The 24,952-nt window shown below is 40.1% G+C and overlaps 1 protein-coding gene across 1 annotated transcript; it reads left to right on the plus strand.

Annotated features, from left to right (window-relative positions):
* Positions 1-299: 299 nt before the first annotated feature.
* mmp9 (matrix metallopeptidase 9) lies at positions 300-14,240 on the plus strand. The gene is made up of 13 exons (XM_060836288.1): positions 300-491; positions 2,864-3,093; positions 3,326-3,474; positions 4,321-4,461; positions 4,736-4,909; positions 6,263-6,436; positions 7,420-7,593; positions 8,395-8,550; positions 8,660-8,828; positions 9,399-9,535; positions 10,466-10,622; positions 11,120-11,217; positions 12,747-14,240. The coding sequence occupies exons 1-13, from the start codon at positions 366-368 to the stop codon at positions 12,851-12,853; spliced, it is 1,992 nt and encodes a 663-aa protein (XP_060692271.1). The 5' UTR covers positions 300-365; the 3' UTR covers positions 12,854-14,240.
* Positions 14,241-24,952: the final 10,712 nt, after the last annotated feature.

A 24,952-nucleotide genomic window follows, 5' to 3' on the forward strand; every position in this document is an offset into this window, starting at 1 on the left:
GAATGAATGAAGTTGCTGTAATTGAACATTTTACAGCTGCTGTTAATGCAAATGCAAAATGTTACCTTTGGCTGCGGCAAGAGGTGGCTCTTTTTAATCATTGCGGGGGGGGGGGGTGTTATAAATAATTAATTCAAATGTTGCAAGGATGTTCAAAAAAAATGTTTTGAACGTTCATTCCCTTGGCGCAGAGCCCGGTTTCATCACCAAGGAAACCCATTAATCATTCTGTTTTGATTTGATCTGAGTCATGGCTCTGATGTCAGTAGCTCTGTGTGTGTATAAATAATCCGTTCTTCGGCACCGGAGAACAGAAGCATCCCGAGGGTCAGACATCTCGAACTGCTCTTTGCTGGACTCCCAACATGATGCTGATCAGAGTTGCGTTGAGTGTTGCTTTGCTGGCGCACAGCTCCTTTACTGCGCCGATGGTTCCTCCATTGGTGACATTCCCTGGGGAACAGAATGTCACCGACAGCCAGTTGGCGATGGTAAGATACCGGCGTGATTCAATCTTTAGCTAATATCATTAGGAGCTGTGGCTTTGCCGGAGTTAGAAGAAAATCCAGGGTCTCTAGATGTAAAAAAAACAGGACACGCTGAAGATGTGCAGAAAAGTAGGTAAGGAAATGACCCCTGTGGCAACTTCGTCCGAGGTCCATCATGGGGTAGGCTCACCCGTTTGTCAGACTGACCTTAATAACTGAAGAGGGATAAGTGACAGATAGGGTTTCATAGCCCATGAAAGGTTGTTGAAATGTTGGGAAAAAGTGTTAAATGTTGTGCAAAATCCATTGTCCCAGACACGTCAGAAAGCCCGAGATAAGTAAAAGAAGGGTCCGGCATTGCTCCAAACTGGAAGAGGAGACAAAGCAATTTGAAGCAGGGAAATGGTTTGTCAGTGTCTGGATTTGTTGACATTGCTGTGCTACCAGGAAGGCAGAAGAACTCCTGATATCAACTGAACTGATCATTATTTAGTTCTCTTGCAATCAGAAACGTTTTAAAGTAAATTTCATAGAATTAGACTGAATGTAAAGTACAACAAATGACCATTCCACAGATTGGGTTGATGACAGCATTTATGCTCCCAATGAGCTTGTTCATTGGATGCTATCAGTAATGTTTTATCTAGGATTGTCTGAATGAAAGTGAGGGTGTTCATTGTAAAGACAGCTCTGCAGTCAAGTCATGTGAACATACAGTTGTCACAGCAGTCTCCAGCCAGTCAAGTAAAAATGAAATTCTGCTTTGGCCCCAGTCCTTACTGACTTAGTTAATCTCATCTAAGTAGCAGTTGAGTGTACAATAGGCCTCAGCAGCCCTGACTCTGGCTAAATTTCTCTTACTGATGGCAGCTTGCTTTTTGGAAAAGCCCCAGTACAGGGGTTCAGATGTGGATGTGATCTCAGTTATTGTTCCCCACCTCCCAAAGCTAAATCTCAATAAGAGCATTATGTTTATTTAAAATCTCAGCTGAAATAGCACCTTGAGAGGAACAACAACAAAAATGTTCTGGAGGATGCTTATGGGTAGATTATATTCAGCTGTTTGATTGTATGAATTAATTAAAGCTGAAAAATCTAGTGGCTAATGTAGAAAAACAGAGGTTCACACAAGATTCTTTAGTGAAGTCCACGAATTATGCTGTGTGACAGATCGTATCATAGTTAGTCATTCCAGCTGTTTGGCAATTGCAACATCATTACATAATTTGTTAATTGAATGTTTTAGCTCCGAATAGGAATTTTCTTCCCCAATTAAATTAATAATTTGATCAGTAATTCTGAGAATCAATTGCCTTTTTCTTACTTAGCCAAATATTTTCAGATTTATTTAGACCATAATAAGCACTCTTAAAGTGGCAAAAGCTGTGCATTTCAGGAGATTGTTCAAAACCTCAGCTGAGGTGTCATGTGAACAAGATATAACGCTATTTATATTTAGATTTAGATTAGACTTACAGTGTGGAAACAGGCCCTTCGGCCCAACAAGTCCACACCGACCCGCCGAAGCGCAACCCACCCATACCCCTACATTTACCCCTTACCTAACACTATGGGCAATTTAGCTTGGCCAATTCACCTGACCCGCACATCTTTGTGACTGTGGGAGGAAACCGGAGCACCCGGAGGAAACCCACGCAGACACGGGGAGAACGTGCAAACTCCACACAGTCAGTCGCCTGAGTCGGGAATTGAACCCGGGTCTACAGGCGCTGTGAGGCAGCAGTGCTAACCACTGTGCCACCGTGCCGCCCATAATATTATATTGTTAAGACTTGTCTGGAGACAATTAGATTCTTCCACATGAATCGTGCACAATTGACTGTAACTTGAAGTTTCACCTGCTTAGCTTTGTGTAGCCCAGTCACCTGAAAGACATTATACCAGCACACAGTAGCACTGGTACAGATCTTCAATGGGATAACAGTAATTTAATTTCTATCACACTTCCCCAGTTGGTGGAGCTGATATGTGGACTGTCAGGTGTTGTGCTGACATATACTGATCAAGAAAGTTCAAATTAGACTGGCAGGAAAAAGTGCTACAGTTGGACTCAATAACCTTAAACTCAAGAAGAGAGACATTAAAAAATATTCCAATTCTTGGTTATTATGTTGAAAATTTTGCTTGAAAGTATGCATAAATGTGTGCATGCCTTGAACATGCATGTGTGGCAATAAAAGCTGTTCCTTCAAGAAAGGAGGCAAAGAAGAATACTAGTAAATGAAAAAAGAAGCAGGATATGACTCTAATGTTTGATGTTCAATAGAGTTAGTAGCATTCCATATTAATGCTTACTCCAATAGCATTGCTACTATTGAAGTCACTTTAACCTTATGGGTCATATTATTTTACAGGATTACTTGAAGAGGTTTGGGTACCTGAATTTAAAAGACACAGGCAATGCATTGATCAGTCTCCAACCAGCCATATTAAAAATGCAGAAAACCTTGGGCTTGCCTGAAACAGGAAAACTGGATAAGAGTACACTCACTGCCATGAAGCAGCCTCGATGTGGTGTTCCTGATGTGCTGAACTACAAAACATTTGATGACGAGAAATGGGACTACACTGATTTAACTTACAGGTAAATACAGAATACAGAGTCGCTTAAACTGAAGAAGCTGGACTAAAACATGGAAACTAGAAACAGGACTGGGCCAAATGGTTCTTAAAACTTGCTCACCATTCAATATTATCATGACTGACCTTCTATCTAATGAAATATTCCCACTTTGTCCCCATGCCCCTTGATGTGTTATGTTGTTTTGCTGCTAACTTAGCATTTCATTTAATGGTGTCATATTTTCCCCAAACAGAGTTACACTCTACACCCCCGACTTAGACCAATCTGTTGTTGATGACGCATTTGCTCGTGCCTTTAAATTGTGGAGTGACATCACTCCACTGACATTCACTCAAATCTATAGTGGCGAAGCAGACATCATGATTCGGTTTGGCAGAGAATGTAAGTAGACAAATACAATAGCATCTCAAGAGTTAATGTTCCAGTATTCCATCAGACTTTACATAATCATTCATGAAATGTGGATAGCACTGAAAAGGGCAGAATTTAATATCTAAATCTAACCTTGCTAGGCCATTTCAGAGGGCAGTTAAAAATCACCCACTTTGCTGTGGATCTTGGGAGTTTTTTTGGCCTTGGTAAAGCAACAGATTTTCTTCCTCCCCCTCAAAAAAGCTAATGAACCAGATGAGTGTTCAAAATCATCTGGAATTGCCACCATTCTTAATAGCCCTTAATTACGTTTAGGTTCCTTTGCTACCCTAGAAGGATTTGAATTCATGTTCATGGCTCCAGTTGTGTCCAGGTTATAAGATTACTAAGGGTAGAAAAGGCACTGGAAAGGCACAGCATGTCAGGCATATTTTGAGGAGCAGGAGTGTCAACGTTTCGGGAATCACATTCCTGATGAAGAGCTAATGCCCAAAACTCTCCTGCTCCTTGGATGCTGCCTGAGCTGCTGTTCTTTTCCAGCATCACCCTTTTTGACTCCGACTGCTCCAGCATCTGCAGTCCTCACTTTCTCCCTGTAAGATTACTAGTCTGGAGCACAAGATGTCATGTGCCCTTATCAAATTATGTCAATGTAGGCAAATTATCTAAAATGTTTATGTTTTCTTTCTCAGTCCAAGTTAAGCAACCTAAATAGTTTTTAATTGATTAGATATTTGAATACCAGCTGAAATATCGCTAAGTTGTTTTCCAGCTGTCTCACTCAATGCTTGTTTAAGGAACTTCTGGATTTCTAGATCTCTATTCACAATTATATTTTTTGTGTTTCAATTCAAGGGCACGGAGATGCATATCCATTTGATGGATACAATGGTCTCTTGGCACATGCCTATCCACCAGGCAAAAATGTCTATGGCAGCCTGCATGGTGATGCACATTTCGATGAGGATGAGTTCTGGACCTTGGGGCATGGCGCAGGTAACAAACATTAATGACACCAAGGAATGTGGTGAGAGCACAGAAAAAAATGGTGTTAAGTTAGATAAGTATCCAAGATCCAGATTGGCAGAACAGACTCGAGGGGCTGAATGACCTTCTCTTGCTTTTCTCAAATGCAAATTTTTGAATATTATGAACCTCCTGCCCTGTGTGTTAACACTGTAGCAATCAGGAATGTTCACATACTGAGGGAGTGTTGGGAACTCTTTCTCCTCCATTTCTTATCCTAACATTTTAAACTTCTTCCTTGTAGTTGTTAAAACCCGTTTTGGCAATGCTGATGGAGCTTTCTGCCACTTTCCGTTTACATTCAATGGGAAGGAATACAACACCTGTACCACAGATGGGAGAGATGATGGATATACTTGGTGTGCCACAACTGCAGACTTTGATAAAGACCAGAAATATGGGTTCTGCCCAAATGGACGTGAGTAATTTTGACCTGGCGGACTCCTTTGTGTAGCATAGTTAACAGTTTACCTGCCTCAGTTTTTGATTCAAACTTCTGTTCCAATTGTTATCAAGCTGATCTGTTGTAAGGCAGTTTCACCTGGTGTGAGGTCAAACTTACAACTGTTGAAATGTTAAGAATACTACACAGTGTTGAAAAATTAAAAACTCATTTTCAGCTCCAGGAATTTACATGCACCAGCAGCAGTATTATATAGGCTGTCGTGCTCACCGTGTTGAATTTGCGGGTGAACCCAGGCCTGCATCTCACCATGGTGTAGTTTTGCTGTCCTCATCCTCTTTAAGTGCAGGAAACTACAAAGCCTTTTAGTTTTGTGCAGTAAAGGAAAACAATTTACTGGTCTAACTAAAAGAAGCTCTTGTATTGAACAAGAAGCCACCAGCTACATTAGACAGTGCTACAGAGACTACATGGTGGACTGGATGTTCTGCCTTACTTGTCCAAGGTCCTAAGGTACATGACATCATTTTGGGATGTGATGTTTAAGGCGCTACTCTGTATTATCCTTTTCATACCCTTACTCCCTTAAACAACAGGCAGAAATAAACCACTGACCATTGTAAGATGTGGTTGAATATTTGAAACAGCCAAATAAAATCTATTGAGCTGTTACAGAGAAGGTAAGTACCTAAGGCTTTCAGGTTTCAGTAAATCTTTTAATCTCTGATATCCCTAATTCATTGCTGAAAACCTGATCTCACCCAGGAGACTGCCAAGGAGCTAATCAATAATTTCAGAGGAATTATATAGGCTGGAGGAATAACACTAACTGAAGAACCATTTCTGATCACTGCACTGAGCCATCTGCTGTAGAAGTGAGGACTGTAGATGCTGGCGATCAGAGTTGAAACGTGTAATGCTGGAAAAGCATGGCCAGTCAGGCAGCATCTGAGGAGCAGGAGAGTCGACATTTTGAGCATAAGCTCTTCATCAGGAAGAGTTGGGGCTCGAAACATGGATTCTCCTGCTCCTTGGATGCTGCCTGATCAGCTGTGCTTTTCCAGCACCACACTTTTTTCCATCTGCTATAGAGTCCATGCATGTGGTTGGATGCATCAGAGATCATTGATACCAGTAGAAGGGACTTCAAAAGGAAACTCGGAAGGTGAAGTGAATCTTGAACTCCTGGACCAACACAAAATTTGCATCATTATTTAACCAAAATGATATTGCCCTTATTACTTGTAGGATTCCAAAGCTACTGTTCTTTTTCATTGCAGAGCTTCATAAAGCTTAATAGTATCAGAATTACACTTTGTTCATTGCCATTTTACTTAAATTTCTGTTTTCTCTTAATTTTTGTCCCAGGGTTATACACGTTTAGTGGTAACAGTGACAATTCACCATGCGTGTTCCCTTTTATATTTAATGGAAAGAGTTATGACCAGTGCACAACTGATGGCCGTGATGATCGCTACAAATGGTGTGCCACTACCAGCAATTTTGACGTGGATAAGAAATACGGTTTCTGCCCCAGTCCAGGTATTTATTCATAGTTGGAAAACTTTGTCAATAGTCAATAGTCCGATAGAATGGTATACAGAGCTTGGGGTTTTAATTTAACCGAGAAACGAACAAAATAGCAGATTTGCTTTGGAAATGAGTTTTTTTTTCTAGAGACTGAGTGAGTCAGTAGTTTGTGCTGCTGCAATGGTCAAATAACGAGTGGCATTCATTGTCTAGCATTATACATAAGGAAGTGTCACTTGATTTAGGCACTAGAAAGTGCAGATTCCTTTGGAATGTCTCTTCAGTGTGGGGTCAGCGTCTACCAGGAGATGGAGAGAAAATTGGAGAGAACTTTAACAAATGATACAGACTGTGATAGAATTATTTAGCATGGTTTTAGCATGGAGAGAAGCCCTTCCAATGCTCGTGTCACTGCCAGCTCTCCACAATTGCAACTTAGCTGATTTCACTCGTCCACCTTCTCCTGGTGGCCTGCAGTTATGTTTTGCCCTTCAGTTGCTTATCCAATTCCCTTTTGAAACTTATGAATGAAATTGCCTCCACTGCACACACAGTCAGTGCAATCCAGATCCTAGCCACTCGCTACCTAAAAGTGTCATTTTCCACTTAAATTGGTGTCCTCTGATTCTGAAATGAGTCCAAAATTTTATTTTTCTTGCAATGAAATCTCTGAGGAGCAAAGACATTAGAAATAAAGTTCAGGGCTAAGAAGTTGTTTTCTAGCCCATCAGTGCTGCCCATACACTATTTCATCTTGTCTACCCTAATGTCCACTGGATTTTTGTTTTTTTTAACTCTTTGGCTCCATTATCTGTCTGGAAGATCATTCCAAATATTCATGTGTACCCGGGCAATTTGTTTTTTGCTGCAATGTGATTTAAATCCTTTTCATTTGTTCACATTTTTGATTACTGACCTAGTGCTTTTTTGAGGTACCTGTATTATTATGGATTAGTACTTACTTTCTCTCATGGTGCAAAATGTTTTTCTTACAGTTAATGCTGTGATTGCTGGAAATTCTGATGGAGATTTGTGTTCATTCCCTTTCACCTTCTATGGAAAAACATATGATGCTTGCACCACTGAAGGCAGATCAGATGGGCAGCTCTGGTGTGCAACCACCAGTAACTTTAATGAAGACAAAAAGTGGGGTTTCTGCCCAAATGCTGGTAACTGTCAACTTTTCCATCTTTTGCCAATATTTGTCTATTTTTGCATCATTGTTCATAGGTACTCAAAGCAAACATATCATTTCTGATTCAAGTAGCTGAACTGTTGATTCCCAACTGTAACTGTCTTAAAGAAAAATCACTGGTAAAACTCAATGGCTCTTGCAGCATCTGTGCAAGAAAGCAGAGTTAAGGTTTCGAAACCAGTGACTCTTTGAATGAGCCAGAGAACAAATGAGCCAGGTTCAGCCTCTGGTCGTCATCCAGTACTTCTTGCTGAAATATGCTTTTATGTTGATTTTAGATGACAAGACTCGGTATAACTAACAATTAAAATGCACCTGGATGGGTATATGAATAGAAAGGATTAGGAGGGATATAGATCAAATGCTGGCAAATGGGACTAGATTAATTTAGGATATCTGGTTGACATGGATAAGTTGGACCAAAGGATCTGATTCCATGCTCTACATCTCTATGACATTAAGTAGATTGGTTTTAGGTGTGTTTGTCTTACCTATATCTAAAAGGTCTGACACCAATCACTGGTAAGGGTCACCGAATGCAAAATGGCCACTCAGATAATGTGATCAAGCAATGGTATCATCCTTGGAATTATAGAATCAACACGTGTTAGTTACATTGGAACCAGTCAGGTTGAACCCAGTGGTCAGTTTTGGTCATGAATTTCTTGATGTTTATATGTTCATGTTTCTGTCAGTTGAGTTTTTTTTCAGAATGAGAGTCACATGACAAAGTCATATTTAGATGAATGACCAATTGATGTTTGTTCTTATGTAGGGTACAGCATCTTTTTAGTGGCAGCTCATGAGTTTGGTCATGCCCTGGGACTAGATCATTCCAGTGTCGAAGATGCTCTGATGTACCCAATGTACAAATACAAAGAAAACTTCAGGCTATCCAGTGATGATGTTGCAGGAATTCAGCATCTCTATGGTACGACCAGTTTATTGTTTCATCTTAAAAGATAGTTGCTCAAGGCCTTTTAGTGAAGATATTGCAGGTAGTAAACAAACATGCTCACATGACCTTGTTCTGAATACAGGACGAAAATCTGGCCCAACATCAACCATCCCAACATCAAAGGTGCCTACTACCACCACCACTGCCACAACCACTACCATCACAATCAGGCCAGGTGCCGATGTCTGCAAAGTGGATACTTATGATGCAGTTGCAAGCATAAAGAAGACATTTCATTTTTTCAAAAATGGGTGAGTAATGGTAACTTCAATCCATCACTTTCAAATTTATGGAAGCAGAAAGAACATGCATTTTTATGTGACATGGATCTCAGAGAGAGGTCATGGAACAAAGGAACAAAAAGAGGCCTTTCAGTCTATTCTTCCCTTCAATGAAAATATGACAATTTTATCTATATTGTAACTTCATTCGCCCACTTTCACTCTACATATCTTAGCCCCCTGCTTACAAAAATCTGTCATCAGCGATATCATGAACTGAGCTAGTGTGTGATTTTATAGGTGGATTTCAAACTTCACTGTTTTTTGTGTAATATTATAATTCTTATCCTAGACTCTTTACCAAGTATCTCCTACTTTCCAAGTAATTCTTCCAAAATTCTAAAAACTTCAAATAGTTTTCCCTATTCAAGGAAATACTTTATAGGCTCCATAAATTAACCCTCGGAACTCTAGCAACATTGTGGTGAAGTGCCAATGCATTCCTTCCAAGTCCAAAATGCCCTCTCCCAAGATACAATGGGAAATACCTGGGTATCTGTTGGGTTTTATTCCATCTGATCTTATTTTTATATTCTCTAGATATGTCTGGAAATTTGCATTAGCAAAGAAAGTCATCAAGGGACCAATTCCAATTGCAAAGCTGTGGCCAAAAGCTCCTTCCAAAATTGATGCTGCCTTTGAAGATAAAAGGACAAATAATGTCTACATTTTCTCAGGTTTGTCTGAATTATTGACTAAGTATAGTTCTCAGGCTATACTATTTTGGCTATACTATTAACAAATTCTGAGGCAAGCTTCGTGTAAAGGATCAAGAGTGCAGATGAACCATTCTTTTATTTAGTTTTTAAAAACTTGGTGCAAGACCTTAGTTTTTCATAAATAAGTGTGAATAGATTTCACATTGAATATGGCAGAAAAATAGAACCCTTGGTAACCATTGACCAGCGAATGTTCCAAAACAAAGCCAGTGTCTGATTAGTTCAGTAACAACAACATTTCGGTTTTTAAGGTTACCTCACATATATAGACATATATGAAATCTACAGTATTCCTTCCAAGATTTGAGTATGAGCTGTTGTTTTATAAATGCATGGGATGTGAGCATTGCTGGCCAGGCCAGCATTTTTGCCTATTCTTAATTGCCCTGAGGGCAGTGAGAGACAACCACAATGCTGTGAAGCTGGAGTCATACGTAGGCCAGATCATGTAAGGATGGCAGTTTCATGCACTGACCACCACTTTTTTAAAAATCACTACTTATCAATGAAAAATGGCTACATCCCCATGCCATACTGAATCTCTGCTTAAGTGTTATCTCAATTCTTGTTCACTTAGCAATCACTGCTCATTCAATTTGCTTGCAAGAAATTCATTTTTTCAGTGAAACATATTTGTCTAAATCTTGCTGTTTGCAATGTTACCAAATGAATAATTGATGTCTCCGTTTACACTTCTAATGCAGAGATTTGTTTGTTTATTTTAAATGGTTTGATACCGCACTTAAGAAGCAGATCGAGGAATGTTATGCAAATGTTGCTTTTCTTCATTCATTGTTGATAGTCATTTCTAGGCTAAATAACTTTAAACTGTTCCTAAATAATGTAATCAACAGAAACTAAAATATTCATTTTTACTTATGCCCACAGGGAGATCATATTGGGTATTTTCTGGCACTAGTCTTGAACCAGGCTATCCCAAGGACATCAGCAAACTGGGTATTGATACCAATGTTGAACGGATAGTTGGTGCAGTTGGGAAGGGTCCAAACAAAGTACAACTACTTGGTGGACAGAAAGTTTGGAGGTGAGCAGAATGTGATTAGAATTATGAATTTAGGCAAACTTCAACCAAGTATAATTCTTTTTCTTTATTAGTGGTACTAAACAATTGCAAGATGCTGTAATTAATATTGTACTATTGTAAACTATATAACAATCTCTTTACCACTTCCTATCTCTTTATCTTTTATGATTTACTCATTGGACGTAGTCCTTACCACTTTGTTCAATGTGAGAAAAGGCAAATATTGTAAACAATGGAATGTTCTGAATTAATTTAGATGTAAAGATATTTGCAACTTGCAACTAACATAAGAGATTTGCAAGAGCAGCAGAAAAGCTGTTGTCGTTGACAACTAGGAATGTGTGGTTTCAATTCTGGAGGACATGAGTCTAATGTATTATTTCTGCATAATTTTGTTTCTAGTAAATTGCAAATTGTACTTAAAATTTATGCCACATATAAATGGAACTGTTACATGTGCAATGAACTTATTGGAGTGTTTTTGATTTGCCATCCAGGCTCGATATGGCAACACAGAAAGTTGATAAGATCAGTCAAATTTATGACAGATTCCGGCACGTTCCTGTTGATGCTAATATTGTCTTCATGCACAAAAGTAAGTTAATCAGATTTGTTACAGTTTTGAATGCCAAATAGCATTGTTCAGTCTAACCCTTTTATTTGGCTGAATTTGTCAATCACAAAAGATGTGCAGTTTAATGTGTCATTTTGTACTCAAACACTGTAGACATTAGTGACAGCATAGTACCAATTGAATGTGTTCTCCACAGACATGTTACAGCATCTGTTGTAGGAATTTTTGGAATTGCTATAAATCTTTTTGATCTTAGTTCTGGGTGTCCTTGTTTTAACAATAAATAAATAACTACGACTGCATCATGAAGGTCCAGAGTAGGTTTCTATTTTGAGCAACTGATTATCTTGTGTCCAAGTTAATCTGCGAGCCATATAGACCCTTGCAATCCTGCCCATGAATTTTAAGATAAGTCAGTTTCAGTTGTGTTGGTTATTCATTTTGGCCTCTGTTGCCTGGATGCAAGAGATCAGGGGGATTAGCAAAGGCTACCTTATTGCTCCTCTCTCACTGATGGATAAATTCCAACTCAAAGCACTGAGATTGGAAATTTGATGTTACTGTAAATATGGGAATATCCATATTAACTGTCTATGCTGCCCAGCTGAAAGGCAAAAAGCTCCTGAGCTCCCTCAACAAATGCTTGCTCTAATGTGCAATTTGACTTAGAAGAATAGCTAAGATGTAATGAAAAGTAATCATATTCATTTTCAAGTGACATTATTTTCAAATCTTGCAGCACATAAGGAGACCATTCTCTCCATTGTGCCTGCGCTATCTCTTTAAATGATACATCCAATTAGACCCATTCCCAAACTCTTTCCCAAAAACACTGTACTTTGTCTTTTCTTTGTTGAAATATATATCCAATTCCTTTTCAAATTTACTATTAAATCTGTTTCAAATGCTCTTTCTGGCAGACACTGCAAATCAAGATTTGCTACATATTAAATTGTGTCCTAATCTCCTCTCCCACTTTGCAATTATCTTACATCTGTGTTGTCTTGTTACTGACCCTTCCCCAAAAGGGACCAAGTTCTCTTTATTTACACTATTGAAAGACCACCTAAATTTGAGCACCTCAGGAAATGAAGTCTCTCAGTGCTGATGTAATCCTGGTAAACCTTCTCTCTGTATCTAAAACCTTGCTAACCTTTCACGGGCAATTCTAAGGCTACTCCTTGCTCCACATAATACTACCCTCTGATGTCACTCCTATCCATTGCTGCTGTACAGCACAGGCTGTTAGCTATGTAGAGACAAATCTTATAATATTATGAATGATTGTGCCTTGACATAGTACATCATGAATCAATTACATGTATAGGTCTCTACAGTCATTAGGTTATTTGATAAATTCACTGCTGCTGTACTTTTTGAGCTTAGTCGAAGTGGAGAGCTAGTCAAAGAATTAACATTAAAGGCCCTGCCCAATTTCTGATCATGGAATTCATTCATGTGGAGACAGTTAACAGCAAATCATAGACACACACAATGTAATCTTTGTTTTTGTGAGATAATTTATCAACTTTCCAATCCATTCTCTTCAGTGAACATCTACTTCCTGCGAGATAAATACTTCTGGAAAATGGACATGCATTATCGGGTCACTTTTGTCGGCTTCATCAAAAGTAACATTCTGAATTGTAAAGAATAAAACTTTCAACCTCAGGAGCAGCATTATCTCGAGGAAGAATTGTTGTTTAATATATTGTGTTTACATTATTCTGTCACATTCTAGAATCACAGTGTAATCCTTCAGTTTACATTTGCTTTCCATGTTACTGGGTTTGTTCTTGAAGGATAAAACATCTGTGCAAAATATTTTGCCAAGGAGAAAGGGTGAAATTATAAAACCCAGTTACCTTCACTCTGCAACTGATTAAAGGATAAGACAACAACCAACAGTATTTTTTTAAATTCATCACTTGTAAGAGATAAATATATTAACAGCTTTGATTGCATGAATTTTCACTCAGGCTGAGTCAAAATGCCTGCTGCACAATCTAAGTCTGGAACTTGATTTTTTATATTCATTCTACTTGCAACTAATGTTAAAGCACGTTATTGTGACATTCCGAGTAAGGCATAAATGTGAAGCAGATGCAAATCCATAGAAGACATAAAGGAGTGTGTGCTCCACTTGTCACTGGAACACATTTGCTTATTCCACTATCAGCTGTAATAAGATTGACCACAACAGAGTGAAGAAGACTCAAATGTGTCTTTTTTTAAAGATCGTGCGAAAGGCAGTGTCCCAATCACAACTGTTATTTGTATTGTTTACTGCGAGTACAGATAATGTTTATATCATATACAAGATTAATTATTTATTCTAATTTCTATGTTTATTTTTTCTACTTGGGAACAGTTTTTGGATAGATTTTCCTAGGATGTTTAGTGATGTAGAGTCCAGCCGTTGATCGGTATAATGGACAGTTGCATGCTGTCGATCATGTTGTTTGTGTATCTCACTGATGCTTCATTGGTGTGTTAACAACCATTGTCACTCCTGCTGATTATGCTACCAAATAGCAGGCAAACACATTGTAACATCGGCTATCAAAATAGCTTGACAATCACTGCTTTGCCATGATTGCAGTGAACTTGAGAAGAGGCCTTTGTACAAATTGCATTGACTATTAGATTGGAAAATGTGAACACTTTGATATTGGTCTCTCATCACTGATTACCATCTCAGCACACAATAGTCAGGACATTACAAAATAAGACTTTTCATTTATTGTTTCTGGAGTTACTAATGTAGCTTTGCTTTACCACAATAGTGTTATTAAAATACCCATATGTCCATTGAGATGATTTAGTTATTATATTCAAATGGTGCTGATATTTTATGCATAGTTTGTTTGGAGTTTCTCTTGCCATACTGAGTATAACACCCCTTGGTACGCAAAAGAATTTCCACACAACATTTCCAATGCATTTTTATATTAATTAATTTAAAGTTTAAACATTGTAATTGATATAAATTATTTTCAGTTTGAATGCTAAACTTCTAATAAACTGCTTGTTGCATCTCATAATGTGGTTTTCTTGATGATTGTGTGTGAACTGTGGTGCATATTGGTCACATTAGTGCTTTCCTGCAAAACAGACCCTCCTACCTTAGCCACATTAAATATCATTAGTACATCAGCCTTCCTGGCTAATAAGACTGCAAAAGTGCCAATGGAAGGAAACAGGTCAGATGTCAGATCTTTAAAGATTGTTATTTAGATAGATTTGTTTGAAACTTGTCTTCACCTCCAGCAGAAAATCCCAGGTGTAATATTCACCCCATTTTAGGAAGGATGTGAGGGGCCTCGAGAGGATGCAGAGCAGAATTATCAGAATGGATCTGAGAAAGATAAGGTTTAGCTTCAAGATTAATTCAAAGATGCTGGGGTTGTTCTCCATGGATCACAGGAGACGGAGGGAAGATTTGATACAGATGAACACGATTCGCAGGATGAACAGATTTAAATGAAATAGACAAAGAAAGATTGTTCTCATTAGCTGGAGATACAAGGGCAATGAGACACCCATTTAATGCCAGAGATGCAGTTGTGGTGAGGTGGACTGGGGGACAATGTAAGACCATAAGATCAAAAGATGTAGGAACAAGAGTTGGCCATTCACCATGGCTGCTCCACCATACAGTGAGATCATAGCTGATCAAATAATCCTCAGATCCACTTTCCTGTCTTTACCCTATAACCCTTGATTCCCTTACTGATTAAAAATATGTCTAGCTCAGCCTTGAATATACTTAATGATCAAATCTCCATTGTCTTCTGCAGTAACAAATTCCACAAATTTACTATCCTCTGAGAAAAGAAATTCCTCCTCATCTCTGGCTTAAATTGGGTGACCCCTTACTCTGAGATTACGCTCTGTGGTCCTCAATTCCCCAACAAGGCAAAATAATCTCTTTTAGGAGAAAGTGAGAACTGCAGATGCTGGAGATCAGAGCTGAAAACGTGTTGCTGGAAAAGCGCAGCAGGTCAGGCAGCATCCAAAGAGCAGGAGAATCAACGTTTCCTGAAGAAGGGCTCATGCCCGAAACGTCGATTCTCCTGCTCCTTGGATGCTGCCTGACCTGCTGTGCTTTTCCAGCAACACATTTTCAGCAAAATAATCTCTTTGCATGTATCTTGTCAAGTACCTGAAAAATCTTATAGGTTTCGATAAGATCGCCTCTTATTCTTCTAAAGTGGAATGAATACAGGTAAAATGTTTCATTCAGTGAGTGGTGATGCAATGGAACTTGCTGTCTATAGGGATGGTGCAAACAGAGCCAATCAATGCTTTTAGAAAGAAATTAGATGGGACCTTGGGGCCACAAATTTATAAAGCTATGGCAGTAGAACAGAGAAATGGGAGTGATCAGGTTTCTAGACTGGAAGCTCATTCAATCTTCTTTCCCAATACCAACTATATCATATTTTCTGCATACTATAATATTTTTTAATGTATCAACATTTATGTAAGCAGGTCTATAACTTGAGTTCCGTCTCAGTGAATATGAGTGTACATTTTGACTGCTGCTCCAAACCCAAACGCATCACTTGATTTTCACTTTCGCTCTTTTTCCCTCTTTACCTCCCTACCACTCACCTCTTCCATTGTCAATCCTCCTTTCACTTCATCAATATCAGGAAACCAGCCCTCCCAGTTCACATCCGAACCTTCCATGACTTCTCAATTGTCTTTTTGTTTTTCCACGCTCCAGGCTAGAGCTATCACCTGTGTGTCTCTTGGTGTTCTCCAAAAGTCTCATGAAGGCACTGGTTCATTATGAGCAACATTCCAAATGCCCCATTCAATTTACATGTCAAAGTTCCTTTCCTGTGAACACATTGGAGAATAATCTTACCATTTATCTTCACATCCAACTCCTTCGTCTCACTGATGACCTGACAGATCTATTTCACCATCCCTCATACAGAATGTTTGTTCACTTGTGAACTTTTTAATACCATTAGACCAATACTCCAGAGGGGCTTAGGGGATGGCAGTTCAAATTCTGTAATGGTGGATTTTAAATTGAATCATTAGAATCCAAAAATTAAAAAGCCAGTCTCAATAATGGTGATTGTGAAACTAACATTGATTGATACATCAAAATCTTTATGGTTCGTCAATCCCATTTAGGGAAGGAAATCTGCCATCCCGATCACTCTGGCCTACAGCTCCAGATCCTCAACAAATTGTTTGACTCTCATCTGTCCTCTGGAATGGTCCTGCAAACAATTCAGTTCAAGGACAATTTGTGATGGTCAACAAATGCTGTCCTTGCCACAGACACCTATATCTCACAATGAACACCATATTACTTTAACAAATTAAGTTGTTGTGAATGATTGTATTCTTAACATGCCCTTAACTGAAGTCAGACCATATCATAATGACAAATTTCACCTGATTGAAACTTTTCTTCCTGGCTACAACTTCCAGCACCTGCCTCATCAAAATGGTGGTGTAGCAGTGCCCCATGCTGTTTGTTGTTGATCAACACAGAGGCTCCTTGCAGTGGCAAGCTAAAGTCATATTCATTGAATCATACAGCATGGAAACAGACCTTTCAGTCCAACTAGTCCATACCAACCAAACTAAACTAGTCACACCTGTCTTAGTTTGGCCCATATACCTCCAAACCTTTCCTTCATGAAATTATCCAAATGTCTTTTAAACATTGTAACTGTACCTGCATCCGCCAATTTCTATGGCAGTTCATTTCACACATGAACCACTCTGCTTAAAACTGTCAGCCCTCATGTACTTTTTAAATTTTTCTCCTCTCACCTTAAAAATATGCCCCCTAGCTTTGAACTATCCCAGCCTAGGGAAAAGACCTTTGTCATCCATCTTATCTATAACCCTGATGATTTTATAAACCTCAATAAGGTCACCCCTCAACCTCCTGCACTCCAGTGAAAAATGTCCCAGCCTTTCCAGTCTATTTTCATATCTCAAACGGTCCATTCCTGGTAACATTCTGGTAAATCAATTCTGAACTCTCTCCAGTTTAATAATATCCTTCCTATAACAGGGTGATCAGAACTGGACACAATACTCAAGAAGGGGCCAGGTACTCCCTTTGAATTCCATGTCAGGAATTCTCAATGTCAAGCTTGTTCAGTGTGTTTTGTAAGATAGGATGATGAACATTAGTGAGGGAAGTTGAGTAGTTAATAGAATGTTTAACAAGTTATAATTCCCCTTAATTGGCTACTTGCCAATGCCCAGTGAGAAAAACACTAAGCCTCCTACGAAAGCATAAAAGATGCAAAAGGTTGCTCCCGAGAATTGAAAGGGGAGTTGCTGGCCTGCTTGATCGATTCTGCCACAAATTTCACCAGACTCCATATCAATCAGGTCCCTATAAGATTCCATCCAACATCCCTGCTCTTCTTCAAATAGTATTTGGGCATCTGTGCTCTGGCATTATAGCATACCACAGGATATACCATGTGGCGACATAGTGGTGGAATGGTAGTATTACTGCACTGGTAACCCAGAAGCTCAGGTCCATATTCTGAGGTAGGGATTCCAATCACAACAGAGGAACCAGCAGAATTGGAGTTCAATTAATAAATCTGGAATTGAAGGTAGTGGTGACATGAAAGTATCACCGTGGTAAGGAAAAACCCATTAGCTTCACTAATACCAATCAAGGAAATTAATCTGCCATCTTCCTCTGGACTGGCCTACACATGATTCCAGAGCCACAGCCCTCAGAAATAGCTTGGCAAGTCACTTAGTTCAAGTGCAATTAAGAGAAGGCAGCAAATGCTGACCTCACTAGCAATAAAAAAAAATGCTCAACCACTAGAGTGGAAGTTGAAATTATATTCTTTGGATCCTATTTTGTGATGATGGATCAGAATTCCAATGTATTTGTAGATACTTGTTACTTTTAATTCCAAATTACATCTTGTTTTGTTTTCCAAATAGGGCTGCTGTTGAGAATAAACAAATTGTAGATGTATATTCAATGACTGTCTGGCAAAGTCCTGTGTGAAGATCCCACTTGTTATGTGTTTCAAACAGGGAGAGACTTAACAAGTAGAGCTATCAAGTATGGTTGACTATCCCTCCATCTAAGTAGAAAGCCACTTTTTGCAGACGTATCGGTTTTACCCTCCAGGAATGGGATTAGACAGGATTAGAAAGTTACTGCAACAAACCTGGACTTGTTATTGGTTGAACATCTTAGTGTAAGCAGTAGAATGTTGTGTAGGCTTTGTGAACAATCAACCAACCAAGCTTTTTCTTCTCACTCTGAATGCTGGAATTTTGTCACTGTCAAAAGAAATCAGAACAACAGAATTTTCACAGAAAGCAAGTATTGATGATAAACATTTGTTAAGAACTTTTGGGAAAGCAACCATAGTTCTCAGTCAGGATGGGTCACAATGAGACCACAGACTGGAGAGATCATACCCAGCAAAACAAAAACCCAGTCTAGAATCCACTAACCATGAGTCGGTTACTGATTGATTTGAAGAACCAAGTCAAATGTTCACTAGAGGGGCTGGAACTGCACCTCAATTGGATCAAAGCCAGAGATCTGCTGTTACAGGGAGTAAACCCTGACAAAGTTGCCATCAAAAACTTGCAAAACACATTTCCTCAGTGAGTCAAAAGAAATTCATCCCTGCAATTGTTCAGTTTATAAGGTAATGGAACTGAAGTAGTTAATGTACACATTACATTGAGTTCCATCTAATTGGTTGGAAATTTAACAGTTCTCTAGATGGAGATACCTGAGTTCTGCATGATTAGTTGAGAGAACAATTGTCTCCTGAACATAACCTGAAAACCCTTAGTAATTCAGCCTGACTAATAATTGAAAATGTACCTATTGCTCTTGTATAACGAACTGCCTTCTTATTTATGACAAGTGCCCCTTCCCATTTGACTCATCAAAGGTCTATCCTCTTCCTCCAATGTTGGTTACACAAGCCCTAGACTCAGCATAGAGAAACAAGGATTGATGCCTGTAAACTACCCAAACCAGAATGCCAGAAGTGGCCATGGTAGTATCTGAAAATATGATATGATGAACAGCGGTGAGCAGTCAGAATCAACTTGACCTAGAGGAAAGAAGAAACATTTTTGGGGAGGGGTGGGGTGAAAAAGTAAGTGTACCATTTTAAGAGCATATTGCTTAAAGAAGACACAGTCAGCAGCTCAAACTCAAAAGCAGTCGTGGGAACAGCAACAGGTTAGGCTCAGCACTCTAAAGAGAAAATTTCATCAAGAAGCTGGTAAGAGGCTCTGGGTGAACAATAGGGGCTAGAGAATGAGCAAAGGGCACATACTGAGAAAAGGGCAAAGGAGGATCTGCAGGAAAGCTCCAGAAATAAAGGTAGATATCTCTAAGGGTAAGAAGGAAGAACTTTACAAAATCTGTGTAAAGACCAGAAAGGAAGGCAAGGAAAATAAAAAAGAAAAATTTTACCTGTTAAAAATGAGCATGATTGCCTTTGCTAGTAGGCTCCAGCAGACACAAGTCAAGAGATGGTGACAGGCTAGTCCTGGGAAGATTTCTGAATCTAAGATGCGAAAGAGCAAGTTTAGAAAAAATTGGAGAAAGAGTCTAGAGGGAGAATAGTCAGAAGAAATGTGAAAGGATGAGATTTGAGTAATTAAACTGTTTTTGTATGTGCATTAATAAAAGGTCACAGTCAGAGAAATTTATTTAAAAATATGTATGGAAGAAAGTGCACTTTGCTTTGAGCTGTGAAGAAATAGCAAAACTCTAACTTGGCTGCAAAAAGTGGAAATGTTTTATTCAGTAAAAAGACATAAAACTGAAATGTACAGAGTTTTACGGCAATACTGCAAGAGAACTTAAAACTTTAAAAGCCGTAAATCACTACAGAATAGCATTTACCGTTTTCACTTGTGACTTACTTACTTATTTACCGATACTCCCTAGTATTTAACATTTTCAACCTGGGAAAATGTCTCCAACTATCCACCCTTTCCATGCCTCTCTTACTTTTATATACTTCTGTCAGGTCGCCCCTCAGCTCCAATGCTTTCGGGAAAACAATGTAAGTTTGTCCAACCTCTCCTTGTAGCCAATCCAGGTAGCATCCTGGTAAACCTCTTTTGTACCCTCTCCAAAGCCTTCACACCCTTCCTTAATGTGGTGACCAAAACTGCATACAATACTCCAAACGTGGCCTCACTAAACTTTAACGTAGCTGCAACATGACTTGCCAACCTTTATGTTCAATTCATAGACTGATGAAGGTAGACATATTTTATGCCTTCTGTACAATCTTATTCACTTAAGTTCCCACTTTCAGGGAGCTATTGACATGTGCCCCAAGATGCCTCGATATGTCAATGTTCTTAAAGAGTCCTGCTATTTTACTCCACATTTTTGTCATATATCAAAGAATATTATCATTGAAACATATAATAATCTGAGAGAGCTGAAAACAACTAACTAGTTAGACAAAACTATAAAGAACTGTGATATCTGAAAACAGATTTGTGCTGGTTCTAAAGCTTCAATGGCTGATTTTCTCAGACGTTACAGTCGCAGGATAATGTGTAACCATCTATGTAAGACAGGTTTAGACACACCAGTGGTCTATTCTCCATCACTGATAATTAGACAGGTCCTAGACTCAGCAGAGAGAAAGGAGGATTGGTGGGAGTCACCTACCCAAACCACATGCTGGCAACAGCGGTATCAAAAAGACAGGGCAGTTTCCAGCTTGCATAATGCACCTCTTTTGCAATAATTTTCCTTCTTTTGTATGTGTGTCTTGCACAAGCATCTGAGTGGGTGGTGTTGTGAATACATTCTGGATTTTGAAAAATAAACATTTACTCTTTGCCAAACAGACTTATTAAAAATTTTGTCTTTGTATCTATTATTGAGCAGCACAGTACTCAGTGGCATTTTAGAACTCATCCTGTTGCATCAGTAGAAAGTTAGAGAAATGGGTAAGGGTCCTAGGATCTCCATTCTGTCTGCCACATCACATACCAGCCTGACTGTTGTTCACGTCTTGCTGCATGCATGTTTGGAATTTTTCGGTATCTGAGGAGATCTGATTGGTACTGAAATCTGTCTTATAACTGAGGAGCCAATTGTGTGAACCTACCACACAGGGTATATGCATAATAAAAAGTGGAAGTATCATATTGTTGACACCATATTAAAAGACCCTAAGATAGAGTGACAGAATTAGGCCGATTCGGCTGATCAAATCTGGACCACCATTTGATAACGGCTGCTACGTTCTTAATACCATTCCCCTGTCTTTTCCCTGTAACTCTTGATCCCTTACTCATCAAAAATATATCAGTGTCTTAGCGCCTTCTGCTTAGTGATGATCATCACACTCACCTCTGCACCCTTGACTGTCTTGAAATTCTACTTTGCTATTAGAGTCTTCCACCATGAAGACTGATGGAAAGTACCACTTCAGTTCCTCTGCCATTTCTTTGTTACCTATCCCTACTTGCCCAGCCTCATTTCCAGCACTCCAATATCCACTCTTGCCTCTCTATTAACGTTTATATATCTAATTATACCCTTGCAATCTTCTTTTATATTACTACCTAGCTTTCATCTTCTTCCTGCAAGGTATAGGGTTAAAATTGTGCAGAATAAGGGAATAGGTGTTGCTTCTGCAAAAGCATGCATTATAAAATTAGGCTGCACATGCAAATACTAAACAGTGAGAAGTGAAAACAGGTAGAATTATCTATGACTAATAAGGCAGAGCAATTGTGGAGCAGGATGTACCAGACATAGGAGAATAGGAAAAGCGAAAACAGGCAGAATTATCTATGACTAATAGGGCAGAGCAACTGTGGAGCAGGATGTACAGTAACAGAAGAATAGTGTGCCAGTCTCAGGAGGGATGTGGCCAATGGATGGAATTTAGTTTGGCAGGATGATAGCATGAAGACAGCAAACTATGGCAGGATAGTCACATATAAGGAATGAAATAAATAAGAGTAAGGGGCGACAGGCTTAGAGTAATGGGAGAAGTAAACAGAGGCAGAGAGAAGCTAGACAAAGACTGAGTGAAGCCAGAGCTCGTGATAGGCTACGCGCTACAGTAAAAGTAACCAATGAGGTGAAAGGGGAGGACCGAGAGATGCAGCTGAACTGCATAAATCAGAATGTAACCCTCAGATCGCGGTGCCTACTCATTAGACACCCATTCTTGCAAGCATGTATCAATAAAATTCACTTCTTCAGAATTTGACTCAGACTGAAATTTATTGATATGAGTTTTGTTTCTCACATTCCAATGTAACTACTGCAGGTTATGTTACACTTGGGGCAGAAGGTGGTCATGGGAAGGGGTGAGTGGGACATTAATGTGCCAGTGTGCTCTTTTTGCTGTTTTCATTTGGCTTCTGCTTTTTCCCGAAGGCAAGTCTTGAGGTGCCTGACGCCTTCTGGGATGCTCCTCCTCAACTTTGGGCAGTCTTGGCCCACTGATTCCCAGGTGTCTGTGGCAATGCCACACTTCACCAGTGGCTTTGAGAGTATTCCTGAAGCACTTTCTCTGTCCACATTGGGCTCGCCTGCTGTTTTGAAGCCAGGAGTAGTCTCTATAATCAGTTCTGGCTATCGATTTTAGTTTTGTTCCTTACTAAAAAGGCAACTCTTCCCTGTTTGCCCATTTGTCTGTCCTTCAAATATCGTTGAATATTTAGTTTCCAGCCCTAATCCTCTTACAGCCACATCACTGTGATACCCACAACATTATATCCACTCATTTCAATCTGCTCATACGGGTTTATTTGCCTTGTTTTAAATACCAAAGCATTTATGCATAACACTTTCAGTCCTGCATTGTCCCTTTATCTTCATGCCTTCTGGTCAAGATGGCAGTGGAGTAGGATACTCCAAACGGGGCTCTTCCACACCTTCTGTTTATTCCTCGTTCCTTCTTTTTCCAACTTTTTGATGTTTCCCCGATGGAAAGCGGCTGGAGGTATGGAGTGGGGCAGGGAGGGCCAGTGGGCTGGAGGTATGGAGGGGGGCAGGGAGGGCCAATGGGCTGGAGGTATGGAGGGGGTCAGGGAGGGCCAATGGGCTGGAGGCACAGAGTGGGACAGAGAGGGCCAATGGGCTGGAGGCACAGAACGGGGCAGTGAGGGCCAGTGGGCTGGAGGTACAGAGCGGAGTGGCAAGGGCCTGCGGGATGGAGGTACGGAGCGGGACAGGGAGGGCCAGTGAGCTGGAGGAACAGAGCGGAGCAGGGAGGGCCTGCAGGATGGAAGTATGGAGCGGGACTGGGGGGCCAGTGGGCTGGAGGCACAGAGCGGGATAGAGAGGGCACAAAGGAATGGAGGCACAGAACTGGACAGAGAGGGCCAGTGGGCTGGAGGTACGGAGCGGGACAGAGAGGGCCAGTGGGCTGGAGACACAGAGCGGGGCAGGGAGTGCCAGTGGGCTGGAGACACAGAGCAGGATAGAGAGGGCCAGTGGGCTGGAGGTATGGAGCAGGACAGGGAGGGCCAGTGGGCTGGAGGCACAAAGTGGGACAGAGAGGGCCAGTGGGCTGGAGGTATGGAGCGGGACAGGGAGGGCCCGTGGGCTGGAGGTACGGAGCGGGACAGAGAGGGCCAGTGGGCTGTAGGCACGGAGCAGAGCAGGAACGTTTGTTGAACTGGGGAATGGTGTGGGCAGACATCAGCTTGTGACACTGGTCAGGCCACATGGAAACCCCCTGCGCTGATCTGCTGCCGGGCCTTATGAGGTCCTGTCAGGTTTTTTTTTTAACTTTCTTTCTAACCTATACTATGAATAACTGTAAGTAATGTAACTTTCTTTAACCTTCTTTATACTTTATTTCTCTATTTTGTATCTACAATCTATAGCTAGGTACTTTGTACCTAAGATAGCACCATGTGAGGTAGCAGAGTAAACTTTTCACTGTACTCCTGTACTTCTGTACTTGAGTACACGTGACGATAAAAGATATTCTATTCTATCTCATGTGCCTGAAGTTAGATTCCTGAGCATTTCCATACTCTTTGTCCTATTATTTGTTCTGAAAACTTTAATAACCTCTGTGGATCCTTTCCGCCCCCCAAACCCTGCCCTTTCATTCTTTCCATGCAACGAAACCCACCCCCTCATTGTTTAGGATAAAGTCGTAATCACAGCCCTAAATATGCACTAGTCCCAGCATGAGTCAGGTGGAAACCATTCCATTTGAACAGCTCCTTCCCCAGCGTCTGAGGCTGAGGGATGGCCTTATAGAGATTTATAAATTTATGAGGGGTATGGATAGGGTAAATAGACATGGGTTGGGGAAGTCCAGAACTAGATGGCATAGATTTAGGGTGAGAGGGGAAGAATTTAAAAAGGACCTAAGGGGCAACTTTTTCATGCCAGAGGAATTAGTGGAGCTGGTACAATTACAACAATTAAAAGTCATCTGGACGGATATATGGATCAGTTGGATTTAGCAGGAAATGGGCCAAATGCTGGCAAATGAGACTAGATTAGTTTAGGATATCTGGTTGGCATGGACATGTTGTACCGAAGGGTCTGTTTCAGTGGTGTACATCTCTATTATGCCAATGTCCTATGAATTTGAATCCATTTTGCCCACACCAATCTTTGAGCCACACATTTACCTCTTTTAATCTTTGAAACATGGAATCTCTACAATGTGGAAACAGGCCCTTTGGCCCAACAAATCCACACCAACCCTCCAAAGAATATCCCACCTAGACTCATTCCCTTACCTTA

This window comes from Hemiscyllium ocellatum, chromosome 15, assembly GCF_020745735.1.
Source record: "Hemiscyllium ocellatum isolate sHemOce1 chromosome 15, sHemOce1.pat.X.cur, whole genome shotgun sequence".
NCBI lineage: Eukaryota > Metazoa > Chordata > Chondrichthyes > Orectolobiformes > Hemiscylliidae > Hemiscyllium > Hemiscyllium ocellatum.